General features: G+C 41.5%; 2 protein-coding genes and 1 long non-coding RNA gene across 6 annotated transcripts in view; 1 reads left to right on the forward strand and 2 right to left on the reverse strand.

The window, feature by feature from the left end:
- NMT2 (N-myristoyltransferase 2) overlaps window positions 1-5,831 on the reverse strand; it is a 34,809-nt gene extending 28,978 nt beyond the window's left edge. Inside the window, exon 1 of one of the 2 annotated variants that reach the window (XM_068212040.1) lies at window positions 5,567-5,831. In XM_068212040.1, coding sequence (XP_068068141.1) covers window positions 5,567-5,676 — 110 coding nt within the window. In that variant the 5' untranslated portion in view covers window positions 5,677-5,831. The remainder of the gene's footprint in view (window positions 1-5,566) is intronic. The other variant, XM_068212047.1, reaches the window with a different exon arrangement.
- On the forward strand, window positions 4,608-6,860 carry LOC137486635 (uncharacterized). Its single transcript, XR_011005769.1, has 2 exons — window positions 4,608-5,172; window positions 6,626-6,860. It is a non-coding gene; the product is annotated as an uncharacterized lncRNA (long non-coding RNA).
- Window positions 6,861-14,166: 7,306 nt separating this feature from the next.
- FAM171A1 (family with sequence similarity 171 member A1) overlaps window positions 14,167-18,798 on the reverse strand; it is an 87,277-nt gene continuing 82,645 nt past the window's right edge. For all 3 annotated transcript variants that reach the window (XM_068212019.1, XM_068212035.1, XM_068212027.1), the window contains one exon: window positions 14,167-18,265. In XM_068212019.1, coding sequence (XP_068068120.1) covers window positions 16,561-18,265 — 1,705 coding nt within the window. In that variant the 3' untranslated portion in view covers window positions 14,167-16,560. The remainder of the gene's footprint in view (window positions 18,266-18,798) is intronic.

An 18,798-nucleotide genomic window follows, 5' to 3' on the forward strand; every position in this document is an offset into this window, starting at 1 on the left:
CATAGTTTGTTCTTTGACCAATTTAAGATCTTTTTCATATAGAAATGTATATTCTTCAGCTGGGAAAGAAGGAATACAGAAGTAAAGTGTTGTAAAATATATGTGGCATTTAAAACTGCACTACTAGTTTTTAATTTTTTTTTCATGTTCCAAAATCCCACTCCTTGGTTTATGACCTTTGGGTTTAAATTTTTCACACTGTCTGTTGCAAAATAAATTTTGGTATGTTTGTCTTACAGGTTATCTAGGGATCATTCCAAGCAGTTATTTATGCACAATCTCCCGCTTGAGTCAGTTTATTTTTTACTGTTACAGTCCACACAATGTAAAAAGAGGATTTAAATAGAGTTCTACTCATCCTACTATTTAGGCACGCCTGCAACCCAGACATTTGGCAGCAGGCAGCACACAGAAACTTCTATGTACTCAGTAAACAGGTTTGTCCAACACAAGTTACAACCAGAGATACCAAGCAAATGAGGGCAGAAGCAAAACCGAAACATCTCCTGAGATTTGTTGTCCTTCTCATGCTCTGCCTTGGAAAGAACTGAAAGGCTCTAAAACTGGGAGTGAGAATGGCTGGGAAGGGAGGAACTTGGTTGCTCAACTTGTAGTAATTATGCTAGACTTCACAGCACAAAGGATATGCAAAGGTAACAAGATTGAAACCAAAGGCTCCTATTAAAAGCTTTTCTCTGACAATCTTGTATGCTGACTAATATCTGAATTCTCTCCTCTGTCAGGTCAGATATATGATGACACATTGAATCTTATCTCACACTTAGAAGCTGGGAGGAAAAAAGTTTCCAATTTTTATGAAAGTTGACCTTTAAGCATGAAATCTCTTTTTCCAAACTACCCTGCACCTGTAAAGTGACACAACTTCAAGCTCAGGTCCTATGTGGGAAGCAAAAAAACAATACAGAGCTTAGGGTGCTGCCATGTCAAGTTGGCAGGTCAGGAAACATGACTTTTCACACATCAGATCAACACATCTGCCCCAATCCAGCCTGCCACACAGACCACAACAGATTATACAAAGAAAACCATTCAATGTTAGACTTCTGGAAGATTTTGACTATGTCAGTCTAGTGGAGACACACTTATACCAGGAGAACTTTAATGACAGGAGGGCAACTCTATACATTGAAGTTCAGCTATATCTAAGTACAGGCACAGTTTAAGATATTTTTAACTGCACCCACAATGACAATTTTGTCAGTCTGATGAATAAGGTGAGGCCAGCATAAAAGTAACACACAAATCAAAATTCAGTTGATCCAAAAGAAGGGTCAAAACACCTTATTTTCCCCCAAAATGTCTTAACCTTGCCCCAGAAACAGGCTGTGGATAGGATTCTGAGACTGTTACTTAGGCCTACAGTTTTATGATTCTGTCTGCAAGTCACAAATGCAAGCCCATGATCCCACCCACATACCTTTCCACTTATGTACACACATCTGGTGTTTTGCATAGATGTGGGAAAAAAATACTTTTGCTTCTCCCTGCATGTGGTGGTGTTTTGGTTGGATTGGGTTTTTTTAAACTGGAAAATGGGAATACTTAGTGCATTTGGGGAGAAATGTGGCAAGGGTGGAGAAACTTACTTTATGAGGCCCAGAGCAAATCCATGAAAAGCTGAGATGGAAAAATCCAGAGGAGCATGAAAATTACCCTGTTCAGGTGGTCAAACTGTTTTGGTTCCCTTGGTTTGAGATTATCTTTCTCACTGACTAACTGTCACTATTATATTGATTTCCTTTTTGAACACTAAATTCTGCTTTAGCAGAAAAAGCCTTTTGTAATATCAACATCTGTTTTATGTTACATGGAATGGTAATCTTAAGTTAGCAATTTCTCAATTTAAAACCAAACATGTACTTCAAATGTTTATTTTTAAACTGCAAAGGCCTGTGTGGGGTTCTTGTCTTCACAGTACTGCTCTCTGTAAGTGAGGTTGCAAAGCTGCATTTCTAAAGATGTTACACAGATTTTTGATCACAAAAATCAGGTCTCAAGTATATGGGCAAGACTTCAAAACATTTTAAAGCAGTATTATTTATAGTAGGGCTGTCATTGGTTCATAAAGAAAATGAAAGTTTAGGTGCAAAGGGCTTTCTCATTGCTGTGAAAAACTACCACCACTTCAAGACAATATAGAAAGGTCTTGACAAGAAGGGTCTATGCCCTTCAAATTCAACTTACTAACACACTGTCATTACAAATAATCTCTTTGCATGAAGATTTCATTTGTATACATTTCAATACTTGAGAATGCAAGGTTTTTAGCATGAAAACCTAGCAGCAATACTTTAAACCCTAACCCAAGAGTATTCCTCAGATCTGCATGTTTCCTCTGCCTCACCCTTCAAGTCTGTAGTCTGTACTCAGAAATGTAAAACTCACCTGCTAAAACCAAGCACTGCTTCCACTACCTTAAAAATACTTGGTTCTTTTTTAGAAGTATTATTCATTACAAAGTTGGCCTTTTTTTAACAATAATCATAGGGGTATACTACTAAAACATTCAAAGCAAATAATTTGTGAGGTCTGGGGGAGTTGTTTGAAGGTCATACCTTTTTCTCATCTGTTTACTAAACGTTTTATGCCCAAGGCCTTTCTGGCAATGAGCATAAGGAGCTATTTAGAATGTGAGAGACCTTATAAGGCTGGACTTAGCAGGGTGGATCCAGATGCAACAAATACATTTTTTTCTACATCCACGCTAACAAAGATATTTTGTAAAGCACACTTTATTACAACACAGAACAAATACAGCATAATGCGTCTAGCAGGAGCAAACTACAGAACAGGAAAATAGCAATGAGTCACACAATATACATAATCCTGCCTCTAAAAAACAGGAGCAGAATCAGACAAAGACATTTTCACAGTTGAGACCTATAAAATGGTTATTTTCTGCTGCACTCTTTCAGTGCTCAAGCACAAAAACTGCTGCAAATTAAAAAAGAAAAAAAAAACAACAAAAAAGTCATGTATATATAAAAATCATGTTTTCCTGTGGACAACATTCTAAGGACTTATTTTCAAATGTCAAGAAGCATCTTGAAAATAACTTACATGGCGATCCAATAGAGACTGACACACAATATTCTGCCTCCTTCCAAAAAAGTGCAGGTTAAAATAGAATGAGACTAAATATTGATCAGCACTAATAGAGACCACACAGAATTTAACAAGTCAGTTGACAAAGTCATAGTCTCATGTAGTTGGACTGCTCATAAATTGCTTAAGTATATAAAACCTAATCTAAAAGCTTGAAGCAAACTTTAATGTTACTTCAAGAATTAATATACAATGACAGGGAGAAAACAGGGAATAATTAATTAGGCTCCTATTACTATAGGTTAATCTCCCAGATCAAGAGTAGATCTTGCATCCTCTACTGTGAGATTTTTCCTTTCACTTGCTGGAATTCATTTGAGTATTTTAGCCTGCAGACAAAGGGTAGCAAACACGATTTTTCAAAGATTACAGGAAAATAAAGTAATTCAAGAGTCAATATGAGACTTCATGCAGCAGATACTAATAGTTAAGAGGCTTTTTCTACTGGAATGATCTACCACTAATTCAACTAAACTTACTAAAAAACACTCATTAAAATACATCTGGGATATTCAACAGAAACAAGTTTGGGTAGACCATACAGGCTACAGCCGGTGTCCCTTAGAGAGCAGTGAGACCCGTGTTGGAGTAGAGCAGCAAGCTGTGACTCAGAGCACACCAAAGTGCAATTCTTTGTTCCCTGATTGCTCCTTACACACTGCACTCGCTGTCACAGCAGCCCAAGTACAGCCACACACAGAGCTCTGCTGCAGAGGGCAGCTACAGCCCGGGCATGCACACGGACAGACAGGAGAGGAAACTGAACTAGGAGTACAATCCAAATGAATTCTGGACAGGCATTACCTGAATCATTACCTGGCTATCATTACCTGAATCATTATCTTGCTATCAAACAACCCCAACTAGGATGCCAGGTCGGTTCCTATGAAGAACAATAAATAACATCTCTCTGCTCTTAGGACTTTACTTTCACATATTTGGGAATCACCAACTGTGATATATTTACTGAAGCAAATGTCAAAAAAGCCCCAAGATAGCAAAACACCATTTTGTCCCTTTTAATATCCCAGATTTATATTACTGTAATTATTTCTAACACAATTATTTTAGTGTGCATGCCATTAACTCAATGACAGAGCAGCAAGCATCAAAGTTTTCCCCCTTCCTGCCTTCCAGACAAGTCAGCCCTCCAAAGTCCCTTAGATTTCTCTTCCCACGTTTAAGATTGTTGTCAACCAAATCCTAGAAGACAACAGAGTACACCCTCAAACACCAATCACCTATAGAAAAGCACTCCAGGAGATCAATCACAAATTCACGAGGAAGATATTTGTGTAGCACTGTATAGATTAACCTAGTTCTATTTTAGGTTACTCCAGTCACTCCTGGCTGCGACAACAAAGCGCCTTCTCTGCAATCACGTTTCTAACCCCTCAAAAAAGAAAAAAAAAAATTAAATGCAGCCGACTTTTGAAACACATTCCTCCCACTCCCCTGCCCCAAAAGGCTGCAGAGCAAGCCAGAACCTTGGCACCTCGTGCCCGGACGGAGCCACACTGCAGCCAGCCCAACACCGGCAGGGTGGCAGGGGCCGCAGCTATGCTGGCTGCCTCTCCCTTCAGCTCCCCAGGCAACTGGAAACACCGCCTGATCCTCAGCGTGGGAAGATCTGAGACGCAATATTAGTGGAGAAGGAACTACAATCAGACAACAGCGTCTGCCCCGGCTACTGCCGTGCTAAAACACGCGCTCTGCTCTCCACAGCGCGTGGATCTGGAGGTAACATCTCCTGGAGGACAATGGGTGAGGAGGAGTGTCTGCAGGACAGGCTGACACAGACGATGCCCGGACCGGAGCCCGGCCGGCAGGCAGCGGGCGGTGGGTGTGGATGTGGGTGAGCGCGGGACGGCCCGCGGGAGCCGCTCAGCCGGAACCACCTGGGGGGCACGGAGGCATCTGCCCGCTACAGGGGACTTCCTGACGGCCAAAAATACGCAGAAACGCCCCCAAGCCCTAAAAGCGCCAACAAGAAGGCAGGATTTACCCTCGCTTATACGGCACGATTTCAAGGCCGGTGTCCGGCGGGTAAGTGCCAGCCCCGCCGCCCCCTCACCTCGGGCCGGGCCGGGCCCGGGCTCCCCCTCTCCCCTTACGGGCAGAAGGGCGCGGGGCTCCGGGCCGGGCGGCGGGGCCGTTCCACGCCCGCATGCTGCGGCGGGAGGCGGCCCGGGCTGGGGCCGCTCGGCCGCCCGGCGCAGGCGCCGCGGATGAGCCGGGCCGGGCCGGGCCGGGCCGAGCCAGGCCGGGGCGCGCAGGCCGCCCGCCAGCGGGCAGGAGCGCCCACCACAGCCGCCCCGCCGAGGGACCGTGCCGGGCATCAGGCGAGCCCGGCCCGGGCACCTCCAGCCCGGCCTCTGCCGCGGGGGAGGACACGGAGCTGCCTCCCCGAGCCCTGCGCGCTGCCCAAGCGCGCCCCTACCCCTTGGCGTGCTCGGTCTCCTCTTCATTGTCGCCGTCTATGCCGCAGGTGTCCTGGTCATCCAGCTCCAGGCTCTGCTGGCTGGCCGCGGACTCGCTGTCCTCCGCCATCACGGGGGAAGGAGGGAGGGAAGGGGCGGGGGAGCCTGTGAAAGAACCGGGGCGCACGGGCAGACGCGGTCCGGAGCAGCTCCCTCTAGCTGCGGTCCTTCCCCGCGCCAAAGCCGGGAACGAGAAGGCGGCGACCGCCGGGGCTGCCCGGCCGCTCCCGCCACCCCGCGGGGACCGGGGCGGGGCTGTGCGGGAAGCTCCCCGCGCCCTGTCCCGCCCGGCCCGGCCCAGGCCAGCCCAGCCCAGCCCAGCACGGTACACTCGGGCGGTGCCGCTCCCGGCCCGGCCCCGCACTGGCCCCCTCACGCCGACATCCACGCTGCTTCGCCGGGCCTCTACGGCCTCGGGATCCCGTCCGTGGGCGCTGCCCCACAGCCGCGGGAGACCCGAGCGCAGCCCCGGCGTGTCCGTCCCGCGGAGCCCCTTGGGCTGGGCCCGCAGCCGCCGGGCCTCGGCAGCATCGGCGCGCGTTCTGCCGGCTTCCCGCCTTTCCGTCTCACACCATAAACACTCGGACACCCAAGTTATTTTCATGGGTCTCCTTAGAGCTTTAGTAGTGACTCTAGGTGTGCTGCTACATGTAGAAAAAATACCCAATTGCTTATGGCAACAAATTGGAAGGAAAGAGAGAAAGGCAAATAAATTACTTCAGATCTAGCTCTGCCTTGCTGCTCCCACTAATGTCAGCCACCAAAAACCAGAGCAGTGTCTAGGGGACCCATCACACCACCATAAATCTCAGCTTTCTGGATCTTTCCCCATTCTACCTTCCAGGTTCTGTCTCTCCTCAGTTTTCCATAACAGAGGCAGTCAAGGTTCTGCCATGGCCACACAAAATTATCCAGTGTCTACAATTCAGAAATGCTTTGAGCCACCTCAGATGCATGTATGAGCATAGGTCCAGAGGCACAAATGGACTTTGCCATCACTGTGTTTAACTTTTTCCTAGCTAACTCCCAGAAGAAGCTCCACGACTCAATATGAAGCTCTATGAACAAAGTTTGCAGCTGGTGGAGGCTGCTGAGGCCACCAGGGCAATCCCTGCACTGTGGCAGGTGGGCACTCACAGCACTTCCCGTTTTCCCAAAGCCTCTTGTATTTCTACAAGCTCCATGCTAGAAAACCTGGAATTGAATGGTAATGGTTTATACCCAGAAAAACAAATAAAGAGCAACTTGTGTTAAGTATTTGAACTGTCAGGATTTCCAGGGTCATATCAAGCTTTCTGAATCAGATCCAGAATTACGGAGTGCTTGTGTCGGCAGTGCTGCCAAACACCACATTAAAACATAAGAATAGGGTGCATTAGTTGTAATTTTTCCTTACCTTTGCACCCGTGAAAGCAATTTTATGTGAGGAAGCTATTACTTCTGCCCTATTTGATTTAAGTTTGATCTGGATTACTTTTTTCCATTTTTGATTTGAGGTGGCATCATACTTTGCTCTGTCATGTATCGCATGTGACATGTCAAGTAAAAGATCCTGCTGGCCAAACAGAAGAAAGCTAAATGTCCTTCCAGCTGTCAAACTCTGATCCTCTGTGTACTGAACGCTAGCCTGGGGCTGCCCTTCGTCCCACTGCACTTGGTCCTTTACAACTTGTGAGTTGCCACAAGAACTTGTGATTCAAATTCATGAAATAGAATCTGTAATTTACACTTCTCCAAGTATGACCTCCCAGTGTCAAGCCCATCGCTGTAGTTTAGAAGGAAAATGTTTCTATCATGTCACTCCACTTTGAAATTACCTTTAGGAGTAAACCTTCATTCAGCTGTAATGCATAGGAGAGAATGGAAATCTCAAAACAAAGGCACAATACACCCAATAGTTTCAATAACAAAAAGCATATGTAGAGTTGTCCTGTAGCCTGGAGAGGAGTTAATCCAGTGATTATGAATTATTTTTCCCCCTCATAATAATGTGTAAGAGGAAGTGAAGAACAGTAGGTCAATGACTAAACAGCTGTACTGAATCACCGTGTTGGAGAAGTTGTAGATTTCACTGTCTTCTTTCCTTTACCACAATTTTCCTCACTTCATTGAGACAAATGCAGTAGAAGAGGCCTGGATCCTGACTGTTCTTGAATTTCATATTGTCAGTTAAAGAGGCAATATGAATTTCTCCCAGCAAGCTACCCTGTTAGGCTTTCTCCCTGGAAGGAGGACTGTAGCTGCAGAATGGCTGCTATTCTGTACTTTGTAGCATGTGTCCTGAGATTATTATCCAGGTTCGACCACTGCAAGGTCAAATGACAGCACTGGATCGTGCTTTGCATTTCATGAAAATGTAACTTTTGCTTATACCACAAGCAGAGAAGTTCACCAAAAGTGAGAGTTAAGCACCTGTCCTGCACTGTGGATTTCTGAGGTAGCTTTGCATTTCTGAAATTACAAGACATATTCCCAGAGCACTTAAATTCACTCTGCAGACAGTGCTCAGCAGTTACACTACTTGACAGATGCTAGCTATCACATGTGTAGTTGTCTTCCAAAAATAGAGCAGCAAGGGGATAAAAATCTTTGAATTTCAGGACCCCAAATGCTCAGCCAAAGAGAGTTATTGGAGTATGAAACATTAGGACAGCAAGCAGCAAACATGGCACCTGCAGTACCGGAAAAGGCTCCCTGTGGGCATCTGTACTTCCAACATCTCTGTTGTTGCATGTGGGTATATTCAGGAAACCCCCAAAATAATGCGCGCCAGTACGGCAGACACAACCCACAGACTCACACCAGTCTAAGCAGACCATCAAAAAACATCAGAAATGTTTAAACTTAACCAGGTAAAGAGCTTGTGTTTGTAAAGGTGCAAACTTACTGGTTTTAATTGATAAAAAAGACCTCTTCCTAGATGTACATGGAAGACAAAAGCAAAAGCCTTTCATTTTATGAAGATTGAAAAGATGAAAGTACAGTCATTTTGCACAAAAGCTGAAAAGTTATTAACAAAAGAAAATAGATTTCCTTTGCAGGAGATACACTTCACTTAATACTAAATGGCATATAATGAAATAAATTAAAATATTTGCGGCATATCATGAAGTATTTACTAGTTGGGTATTGTCATGGGTCTCCTTAGAGCTTTAGTAGTGACTCTAGGTGTGCTGCTACATGTAGTCAAAATACCCAGTTGCTTATGGCAACAAATTGGAAGGAAAGAGAGAAAGGCAAATAAATTACTTCAGATCTAGCTCTGCCTTGCTGCTCCCACTAATGTCAGCCACCAAAAACCAGAGCAGTGTCTAGGGGACCCATCACACCACCATAAATCTCAGCTTTCTGGATCTTTCCCCATTCTACCTTCCAGGTTCTGTCTCTCCTCAGTTTTCCATAACAGAGGCAGTCAAGGTTCTGCCATGGCCACACAAAATTATCCAGTGTCTACAATTCAGAGATGCTTTGAGCCACCTCAGATGCATGTATGAGCATAGGTCCAGAGGCACAAATGGACTTTGCCATCACTGTGTTTAACTTTTTCCTAGCAAACTCCCAGATGAAACTCCAGGACTCAAAATGAAACCCTACAAGCACTCAAGTACTTTGGGTATCTTGGTGGCCAACATGAGTTCACGAGAACCCCAGGTTACTGAGGGAGGAGCCATCTCCACTTGGCAGTAAGAAATACTGGGGATTGGGAAGCCTGAATTCCCAGTACAGGGACTGGATGAACCATCAGGTGAGACTGTGCAGTACGTGGGCAGGGTTGCCCTTCTCCTTGCTCTTCTGCAACTGAATAAAGCCAGCCAGGCACAGATATTGTTTCCCTCCAGCAGCCAGGCATAACCCAGACTTGTTTACCTGCCTAGCAACACATTAATTACATCCCAGTGAGCTGGGGATATATAATCCAGTATTCAGGCTAACGGCATCGTCTGATTAGTTGATGTGTTTTGATTATTAAATGCTGCAGAAGAAAAGTATCTAAAATTTTCATGAGGCATAGGACTGCTCCTACCTTTACACACCACATTGGAATATTCATGGCATTTATAATTTTAAATGGATTTGGATTGCAAGTAACAACTTGGTGAAAACATTTTTAATCTTGTAAATTGGAAGCAAAATGGGTCCAATTTGAAAATTAGCTAGTATTTCAGTGTTTCCCCTATTTTTCTAATTAACATTTTAAAAGTTATTGAGCAAACAAACATATTTAGTTCATTCAAGTGGCTACTACTGTCACATTGAGTTTTTTTCTAATTGGCTGCTCTTTATGGTGAAAACTTAAATACTGTCTTCCTCAATTCTGAATGAGAGGCAAGTGTAAAAGAGTAAGATTGAAAATAAACAAAAAATGCACCAAAGCACTTTGCACAGTTGTTACAGTTAACAACAGCAGAAGTAGAAATGGTTAGGGAAGAAAATGAGCTTGTGATCTCACATGTTGCACACCTGTATCCATGTGAGATCACACCTCTGATCTTTATGGTTTGTCTCACCCACTCTACCTCTTTTTAGCCCCCCCTGCATACCATGCTTGGGGAGCTGCAGACTTGCCTATTCTCACAGCCCACTTGCTGATGGCCTGTATTGGCTGCAGGGTCAAACCGGGGGCGGGTGTTCTCAATGCATCCCATTCTTTCTGCTGCACTCTCCAGCTTTTTAAAATTCCATTTTCAAATGCAGCTCATACCTTATCTCTTCTATTTTACAGCTTACCTTTGCACAGAACCATCTGCTCCTCCATGCTGGTGTCTGCACTGGCAAGGGCTGTGGACTCTACAGCACTGAAGAGGGTTAGGCATTTACATGCATAGTGAAAACATATCAGAGCATTAAAAAAATGTGTATGATAAATACAAATCTTTGTGCTTGAAGGTATTAGTGATAAGGATAGAAAGACTATTATTGCTAGTAGAGATTTCAGTTCTCCAAACCATCTGTTTTTGATGATTGTTGGAAGCAAGATACAAGACTTACATCAAATACAGTTTGAAACTGGTTCCAGCACTGCTCAGTTCCTCAGATCCTGGGGTCTCTAGCCCCAAAAAGTAAAAAAAAAACCTAAATAATAGGAGCCAACAATTAAATAATTATTATAAATATTTTGAATTTTTATGTCTGTTTTTATTCTGGGACCCTTCTCAAGCTATGTATGTGAATGAGAATTAGTGGTGAGAGATTTTTTGATAAAGACAGTGTTGACACAGGTACTGCAGGAGCTCTGACTGATACTGAGCAATTACTTCTGCCCTTCCAATCTCCAAATCAGTCCAATTTACTCCCATCAGCTCTGCAATCAGTTCTCCCAACAGCCTTTTACACTTCCCCCTATCAATGTGCCTGCTGTTTCCTTCTCTTTGCAGGGAGGCTGCAGGTACAGCCAAGATGCATTATTTCTTTCATTCTGAATGGAGCAATAGATACATTAATTATTCTTTATCTCTTGACCATTTCAGTAGTTTTTCCAAAATGAAAGTTTTTAGAGTGTTCTTTTTGTTTGTTTCAGATAGTTATTTACCCACAAACAAAAAAGAACTCTTTCCTGTGACAGATGTGCCTTCTGGGTGGTAAGAAACAGATTAACAGCATGGTACAGGATGCACACCTTTTGCATGGAGAATTACACTGAATTAAGAAGTGTCTCATAGACATAGTGTCTTCCCTATGAAGACCATAGAAAATCAGACTCTATTATATAAACTGTTCAAATTTCTATGCAGAGTTGGTTTTTTTTTCTTATTTTTATTTTACGGTAAGATTTTACCCTTCAGAATTTTACAACTTTGTGCAAAAGAAAAGACTGTCAAGTGTACAACCGCTACAGAGTAACTTACTTAAAATATAGATACTAGACAAGCTTTAAATATAAAATTATTACATCAGGTCTAGGCTAGAAGGCAAGTGTGAATAAATCTCTTGGAAGTTGGAGGTACAGCAGAAACTCAGCATCAAACATGGTTTTGACCCTGCAATGTCAGACCACAAGGACAATTAAGTTAATTAATACAAGCCTTTATGGGCTCTCATGCCGGTTCTTCCAGTCAGTCTGGGCGAGCAACCCTCACTTCGCCATTGCTTGATGTTGAAATGCTGAAACTGGTATTTAAGCCAGCTTTTATATTAAGTGCACTTACATACATACATACATGTGAATGTGTATCCATGCACGTGTGCCCGCACAGACACTTATCTAAGCATACTTTCAAGGATTTCAAGGAATGAATGACCAATCCAGCTGTCAACACAAATACACTTCTCACTGGGGGAACCTAGCTATCATGCTTTGCTTTTCTCATTTTTATTGTGTTATTTAATGCAGGATTGCGAGGTGTTAAATACAAGTTAGAGCAAATAACATAGATGCAAAGAAAGCTTGCCCTCACCAACAACTAAAAGTAGCTTCACTGAAAAGTCTAATGTTAGGGTGTCACATTGTATGTCCCACTGATGTGTGGCCTCACAGCATGGCACAAAACTGAAAGCAGAATCAGGGAGCTGGGTTTATAGAAGGGATATTCCTTGAAGAGAGAGGAGACAGAAGCCAAGGCCCGTAGCTTCTCTCATCTCCAAGCTTTTTAAACTTCCTACAACCACTAAATCAACAAAACCCCTTAAAAATAGTGCTTGTAACAGGACCCACTTTAAATAAATTCTGTTTTAATGCCCAACCTCTCTTGCAGCAGGAACAGCCATTCCTTTGAAAGTGGGACTTCTCATCTCACAGCATTATTTTAAGCACCATTTCATCCCTTTATAATATAAAACTGTCAGGAGCATTCCTCTGTTTGGGTTATTGAGCAGTCTTTCCTAGTCATGTGAACACAAAGTCCTTCTTTGCAGAATTACAAAAATAACATGTAAACACGTATTTCATTTGTACCTCCTGTTGTCATCACATTTTCCTTCCCCGTGCCTGTAAGTTTCTAAGGCAGAATAGCTATTTAATGATCAAACAAACTAAATGGCACTGTTCATTCCTAGAAGAAAAGCACATCAATAAAACAACAAATGCTTCAGTTAAGTGATAATAGACCAGGTGCCACAGTTTGGAAAGTAATTACCTGTGGATACCAGAAGATTACAGCTGAAAAGAACTAGATACCTTTTCTGTTATTACTGACAAAGAGAAGACAGTACCTGGTCTCAATTTAACTGCTGGAATTACATGAGTAAATGTAATAAAAAATACTCCTCTATTCTGAAAATTGCACTTGACAGCTGCCTGTTTGTTCACCTGAAGCTCAAATTCCAATTGTTTTACAGCATGGAAATGAAAATGGCACATATGATGAAAATATACGTACGTGTATGTACGTAACTATCATGGCATATGATATAGCGTAATATATATAAATAATGCGTGTGTGTATATATATATATACATACAATGTGTATATATATATATATATATATATATATATATATATATATACACACACACACATAATAATAGTAAGGTTAGCATTATAAAGCATTAGTGTTGAACCTGCCAGTTTTTTTGTCTGTTAACAGAGGAACAGGAAAAGAATAATTGAGTTGTTCCTATTTTCCTCAACTTTGGAAACAGTAGTTATATTTGTCTTTATTTTATTTTATTCTAAACCCAAGGTGCTATTCATAAGGCAGTATACAGAGCCATCAGTGATGATGCATTTTGATTTGAATGGAGATGTCATAAGCTGAATGCTCCCCGAGCAAAGAGGCTGGGGAAGGTCTCTCTCTGCACTTGGACTGACAGCAGGCCCAGGAAACAACTGATGATCCTGTGCCAGCTGCCTACTGGTGTTACTGAAGTTGTTAACTGTGCTTTTATTGAAATGATAAACTGCTTCACACACAGCACGTCTGGAGGAGCAGTTCACCACCAGGTGGCAGATACCACAACTTGAATTTCAAATGCTAGAGAGACCAGACGGCAGAACTGATTCAGAAAAACCCTATCTGTTGCACATGTATTTTAGAAAAGTAAACAGACGCTCACTCTTTGAGCGAGCGTCTTGTTTGACCAAGTCCAAGGATGTACTGCATGGACCCTACCATGCTCCAAGCTACAGACTACTTATAGTTGATTACTGTGTTATAATAAATTTTAATTCCCAGATGAATTCTTGTTAAGAAAAAAAAAGCCTTTTTAGTTCACTGTGTTTTATAAGTGTTAATAGTACTTGCTTCACTGTGTAAGTGCAATATACATGCAAGAAAATTTCTTTGTATTTTACTGATGTATCTGCCTCAGTAAGTTTGTGAAAATTAAAACATGGAACTTATCACTGGACTTCAGATTAGGCATAACATAGTCTAATCTTAAATCTTAAACTGTTACCTGAGCTGCATTAACTCTGTTCCAGTTTCATTTAGCATATGGCCCAGGTGTGGATATAGAGAAATACATTTCATAAACTATGTATTTTGCAAAATTAAACTATCACACCAATTAAAAAAAATACTATTTTAAAGAAGATTTGAAACATACCCACAATTGTGTTTGTTCAAGTATATTTGCTGTATTAGGACCACAAATCATCAAATGAACATAAAACCAACACAATTAAAGAAACAAACCACTGCAATTTAATAGCAACAATCTCACTTTACAAGATAGCAATGATGGAAACTTTGCAAAGGAATGTGAAAAAAAGAATGTAATTAAAAATGACAGATTTAAAACAACAGAAAACTGGAAATTAAATAGCACAATAATTCTAGTATGCGGAAATTTTATTCAGAATGTTTACTTATGCAGCATTCTGATTAATAAGTGACACTGTATTACCAGCACTTACTGAAATCTGATAAATACTATGCCCTTAAAGTTGTATTTTTCTGTTCAGACCTTGCACAAACTGACAATAAGTAACCCAGAGCCCAAAACCAATTCACAGGTGGTCAGTACAAAATTCCTAAACAGAACAGGAAAGGACCTGCCACATACACAATGAGTAAAATATAATTTAGTGCTAATACGGTGATTTCAATATTCAATGCACTCCACAATATTTTAGGTTCCTTTTACAACATATACCACTTTCAAACATGAATCAAAGCAAAAGGTGATCTGGCTTTGTGGATGGAAAGGAGCATTGACCTGGGAACTAGGAAATAGGGATTCAACTCCTGACTAGAGATCAGCTTCCCAGGTAAGACATACAGTAATATGGAAATCACAAGACTCACTTTCTATGAAAACCTTGAAATTTACTGAAAATAAAGTAATGAATGTGAGTTGGGGCTTATTATTACAAATTAAATAGGAATTATATAGCACTTAAATAACTTTGGAGATTACGTATTAACTTGAGTAAGCATGACTGCTGCTAATCTGCATAAAAATAACTGAATGAAAAATGATAAACTGAATGTACACAAAGGATTCCACAAAAGTGGAAGTCACATACTTCCTCTTCTTTGAACTCAATTCATGAAAAAGTGAGAAGAATGCAGTAAGTGTGAGTACCCACAGAAATCTCAGAAAGAAAACTGGCCCACGGGAAGTGTGACTCCACAGGGAATTTTGGTGATACCAGGATTTCATTTTCAATGTCTTCAGTGATACTTAAACAAATTATTATATATTTATCAAGATACAGAGGATGCTTTTCTCCAAAGGGGTCTAAATTTCAGTATTGACTTAAGCTCATGAGAACTGCAAAAAAAGTAAGTCACATGAGCATAAATATGCACAGGGAAAATGAAATAAAAGTATTTTTCTTTTTAAATACCATAAAATAATGTGATAACCACTAACAGAGAAAAAAATCCACAAATATACTTTTTGCAGTTTATTTTCAATTATAATTTTTGGATAACCAAGCAGCTCTGTATGGAAAAAGCACAGAAGAGTAATTCTGGCACTTTTGGATAGTACATTTGTTTTTTCCCCAAATTTTTCTAGACACATTCAGTCCACTTGCTCGGTCAATAGTCCATTTTATATGAGCATGATTAGCTCATGGGATTCCAGAGGAAACTAACAATATATACAGTCAATGGAACTATCTTCTTGGCTACTCTGGGCCCTTTAAAATGTCTTCTAAGTCTATCCTGGCTAAACAGAATCCACAATATACATGATAGCTATAGAATACACTGTATTGAAATGAGAAATGCTTAGCACAAAATGGGACTCTTGGCATGCAGCTTAAAATAAAAGGTAGAAGTTCAGAAGTTTATAAAATCTCAAATGGGGTCAATTAAAAGGACTTAGCAAAAGAAGGGACTGTTCATTGTTACTGCAAAAAAGGCACTTTGAGAAAATGGTACCAGAATTGGAGGAATCTTAGTCGACACAAAGTTCAGTTTGGTTTCATAAAAAGGCTTCAATGCTAAGGGATGCTACTCAAGTTTCCTGCAGTTGTACATTAAAATAAATTGCTGAGTAGTTTATAATAAAGGACATAATATGTTTACAACCAACTTGTAAAATTAAGAAAAGCATAGTATAAGCAAAATATTACTAAAAGCAGCAATGCATAGCCTTTCATTGAGATAATGCACAATTTTGGACACCATGTGTCAAACTCCTGTTTTTAAGATACTTTCAGTAGCATTATCAACATAAAATTGGCCTACAAAACAAAAGCTTTACCAGCTCCCATTCATAAGGAGATTGAGGTCATAAACCAACCAAAACAATTTGTCAGTATTTTCAACATCCTGGATGACCAATATCAAGTATATGGAATAACAATCACACTCTTTGTTCAGCTATCTCACTGGAGGCAGCTGATAAATCAGAGGAATGATTTTAATTCTTTTCTAACATTTACACAGTAATGCATTTAAGTTCTTTCAAATGTTGCTCACCACAGTTTGTTTTTCTATTTTCTCTCCACAATATAAAAAAAAAAAAAAAGAAGAAAAAAAGAAAAAAATATCAAGCACTTCCACAGAAAGGATATTTGGCAATTTTATACTCCACTGAAGGGTGGATTTTCACAATAGCTCATTTTAGGTTGAAAGTCATTAGTGGTCTTTCCTCTCGTTTCTGCCAAGGACTCTTCTTATCTTCACCTTGGTCATCTTCCTCATCCTCCTCATCTTCATCATCATCATCTTGAATGGATGTTCCATGTTCAGGACTAGTTAATGGCTCTGGTTTGGTATCCACAGTTCTGGTTTCCTCCTGCAAGCTGGGCAGCTGCACACCACTTCTCTTACTGGTGCCTTCTAGGAGGCATCGGAGAGCATTGTCCTCAGGGCTACAAACTGCTGTTCCACACTCGCTGCCACTTTGGTCCATATCATCCAAGTACACAAGCTGTGTGTAAGCTGTGCTATCTGAAACCTTCCGCTCTCTCTGCTGGTGCTCCTGCACTGGGGGGTGACTCTGCGGCGCAGACAGATGATCTCCTCTTCCCTTTCGGGCAGATTTTGGTTCATTCATGTCAACACCAGAGTCCAAACTGGCATCGTTACTCCCGTTCCTACCAGCTCTTTGGAGATCAATGTATGAATGTCTGACGTGAGCATTTGAACGCCCATCTAGAGAAACAAACCATGCTCGAGGATGAGGCAATGGCTTTCCACCTCCTAATTCCATCAAAGCCTTTTCTGTAAGAAGCTGCACTTCGCTATTCATCTGAGCCAGGGATGCATCATTAAGAGAGGCAGGAATGGAAATAGATTCAGACATGGAAGCATTTTGCTGACTCCACTCAGCTGCACCTGCATCTTGCAAATGTTGCTGAGATATTGCTTGGGATGCCAACTGCTGGGGCTGCAGCTGCTGGGCAGGGTGTGGGAAAAGCCGTGTGTGAGGGTTAGGAAGCTCAGCCTGAAGTCTTTCTATATCAATCTGCTGGTCAGCTGGGACAACCAGGGGCTGGCTAACAAAAGGGTGTTCTCCGGGCAGCTTCATGTAATGACCTGGGATGACCAGTGCAGGCAAAACCTTTCTGTAAACACTGTCATTGACTTGGTCGACAGAATTGCAGCAGATTAACTGACCTGGTCGAGGGAAAGACGTAGGTCTTTCAAGGTGATCAACTGAACGAGACATCATACAATCAGTAGGTCTGCAGTCCAGCAGCTCTTTTTCAGGGGCTGAAGGTGTGGGGTATATTTGTTCCTGAATATTGTATTTACTTCCAGTAGCAATATGGTTCATAGATACTTGAATTTCTCTCTCTTGCTTTTCAAATAAAGGCTGAGACAGCATAGCATTGTAACTTCTCCTATACTCATCTTTGATAGGGGACTCATAGCCTTCAGCTGTTTCGGTAGATTTTCTTGTCTTTAGAGGAAAACTATCTGCTGACTTGTGGTAGTCTTTTCTTAGAGACCCACTGGGAGTCAGGTCATCCAAGGAAATTCTGCTCTTGTCTTTCTCCTTGTCAGAAAGCAGTTCCTCTCGGGAGCTAAACTCCTGAGAAGTACTGAAGGAGTGTTTGAGCATAGGTGTATGCATATCTGCTTCTCCAGTAGGTGATACCATCTCCATGTGGACAGCACTGATTAATTCCTTTGCCCCTGAGTTTTCAGCATGTCCATTGCTAGCAACGGACAATCCACCTGGAAATTCTGACTCACGACGTGAAAATATTAAATTTATATGGGACATTGAGGTTGCTTGATCCTTCTTAGAGGTGTCCAGTGCTGTTGAAAGTTGTAGTTTCTTATGATGTTGACGTGGTCTTAGGCATTTTCTTCTATAAAAGGCAGTAACAAAAGAAGTTATACATTTATGAATGCTGTGCACAGACACAAGAGAAGCCTGTGTGTCTTAACAGAAGATTTTTAAGCAGTGATTAGTATTAGGGGAATTGAACTTTTATTACATAATCTAAAAATTAAAAGCTTATCCCAGCAGCGAAGATAAAATTAAAGAATAACTAATGCCGTTTGGGAAATATCTCAAGTACCAATTACAAACTGGAGTAAATGTCTAGAGAAGGCAAGTATAAAATCACTCATTAGTAAGCATTTGCTGATAATTTAACATTCATTTTAATACAACACCAATAGATCATTTGCAAATGCGTAACAGGTACAGAGATCTTGAACCTATGCCCATGTTTGATAGGAAATTACATGGAGAACACAGGTACAGATGTGTGTGATTCACTCGACTACCATCCTCCCAAAGGCAGGAATCTATATGCTGCATGTAACCAGGAACACATGAAATTTGATCTCACTCTTTCTTTCAAGCGTTTGCTTGCCCTTTTTTTCCCCCAAAGGA

This window comes from Anomalospiza imberbis, chromosome 1 (assembly GCF_031753505.1).
Source record: "Anomalospiza imberbis isolate Cuckoo-Finch-1a 21T00152 chromosome 1, ASM3175350v1, whole genome shotgun sequence".
NCBI classification, from domain to species: domain Eukaryota; kingdom Metazoa; phylum Chordata; class Aves; order Passeriformes; family Viduidae; genus Anomalospiza; species Anomalospiza imberbis.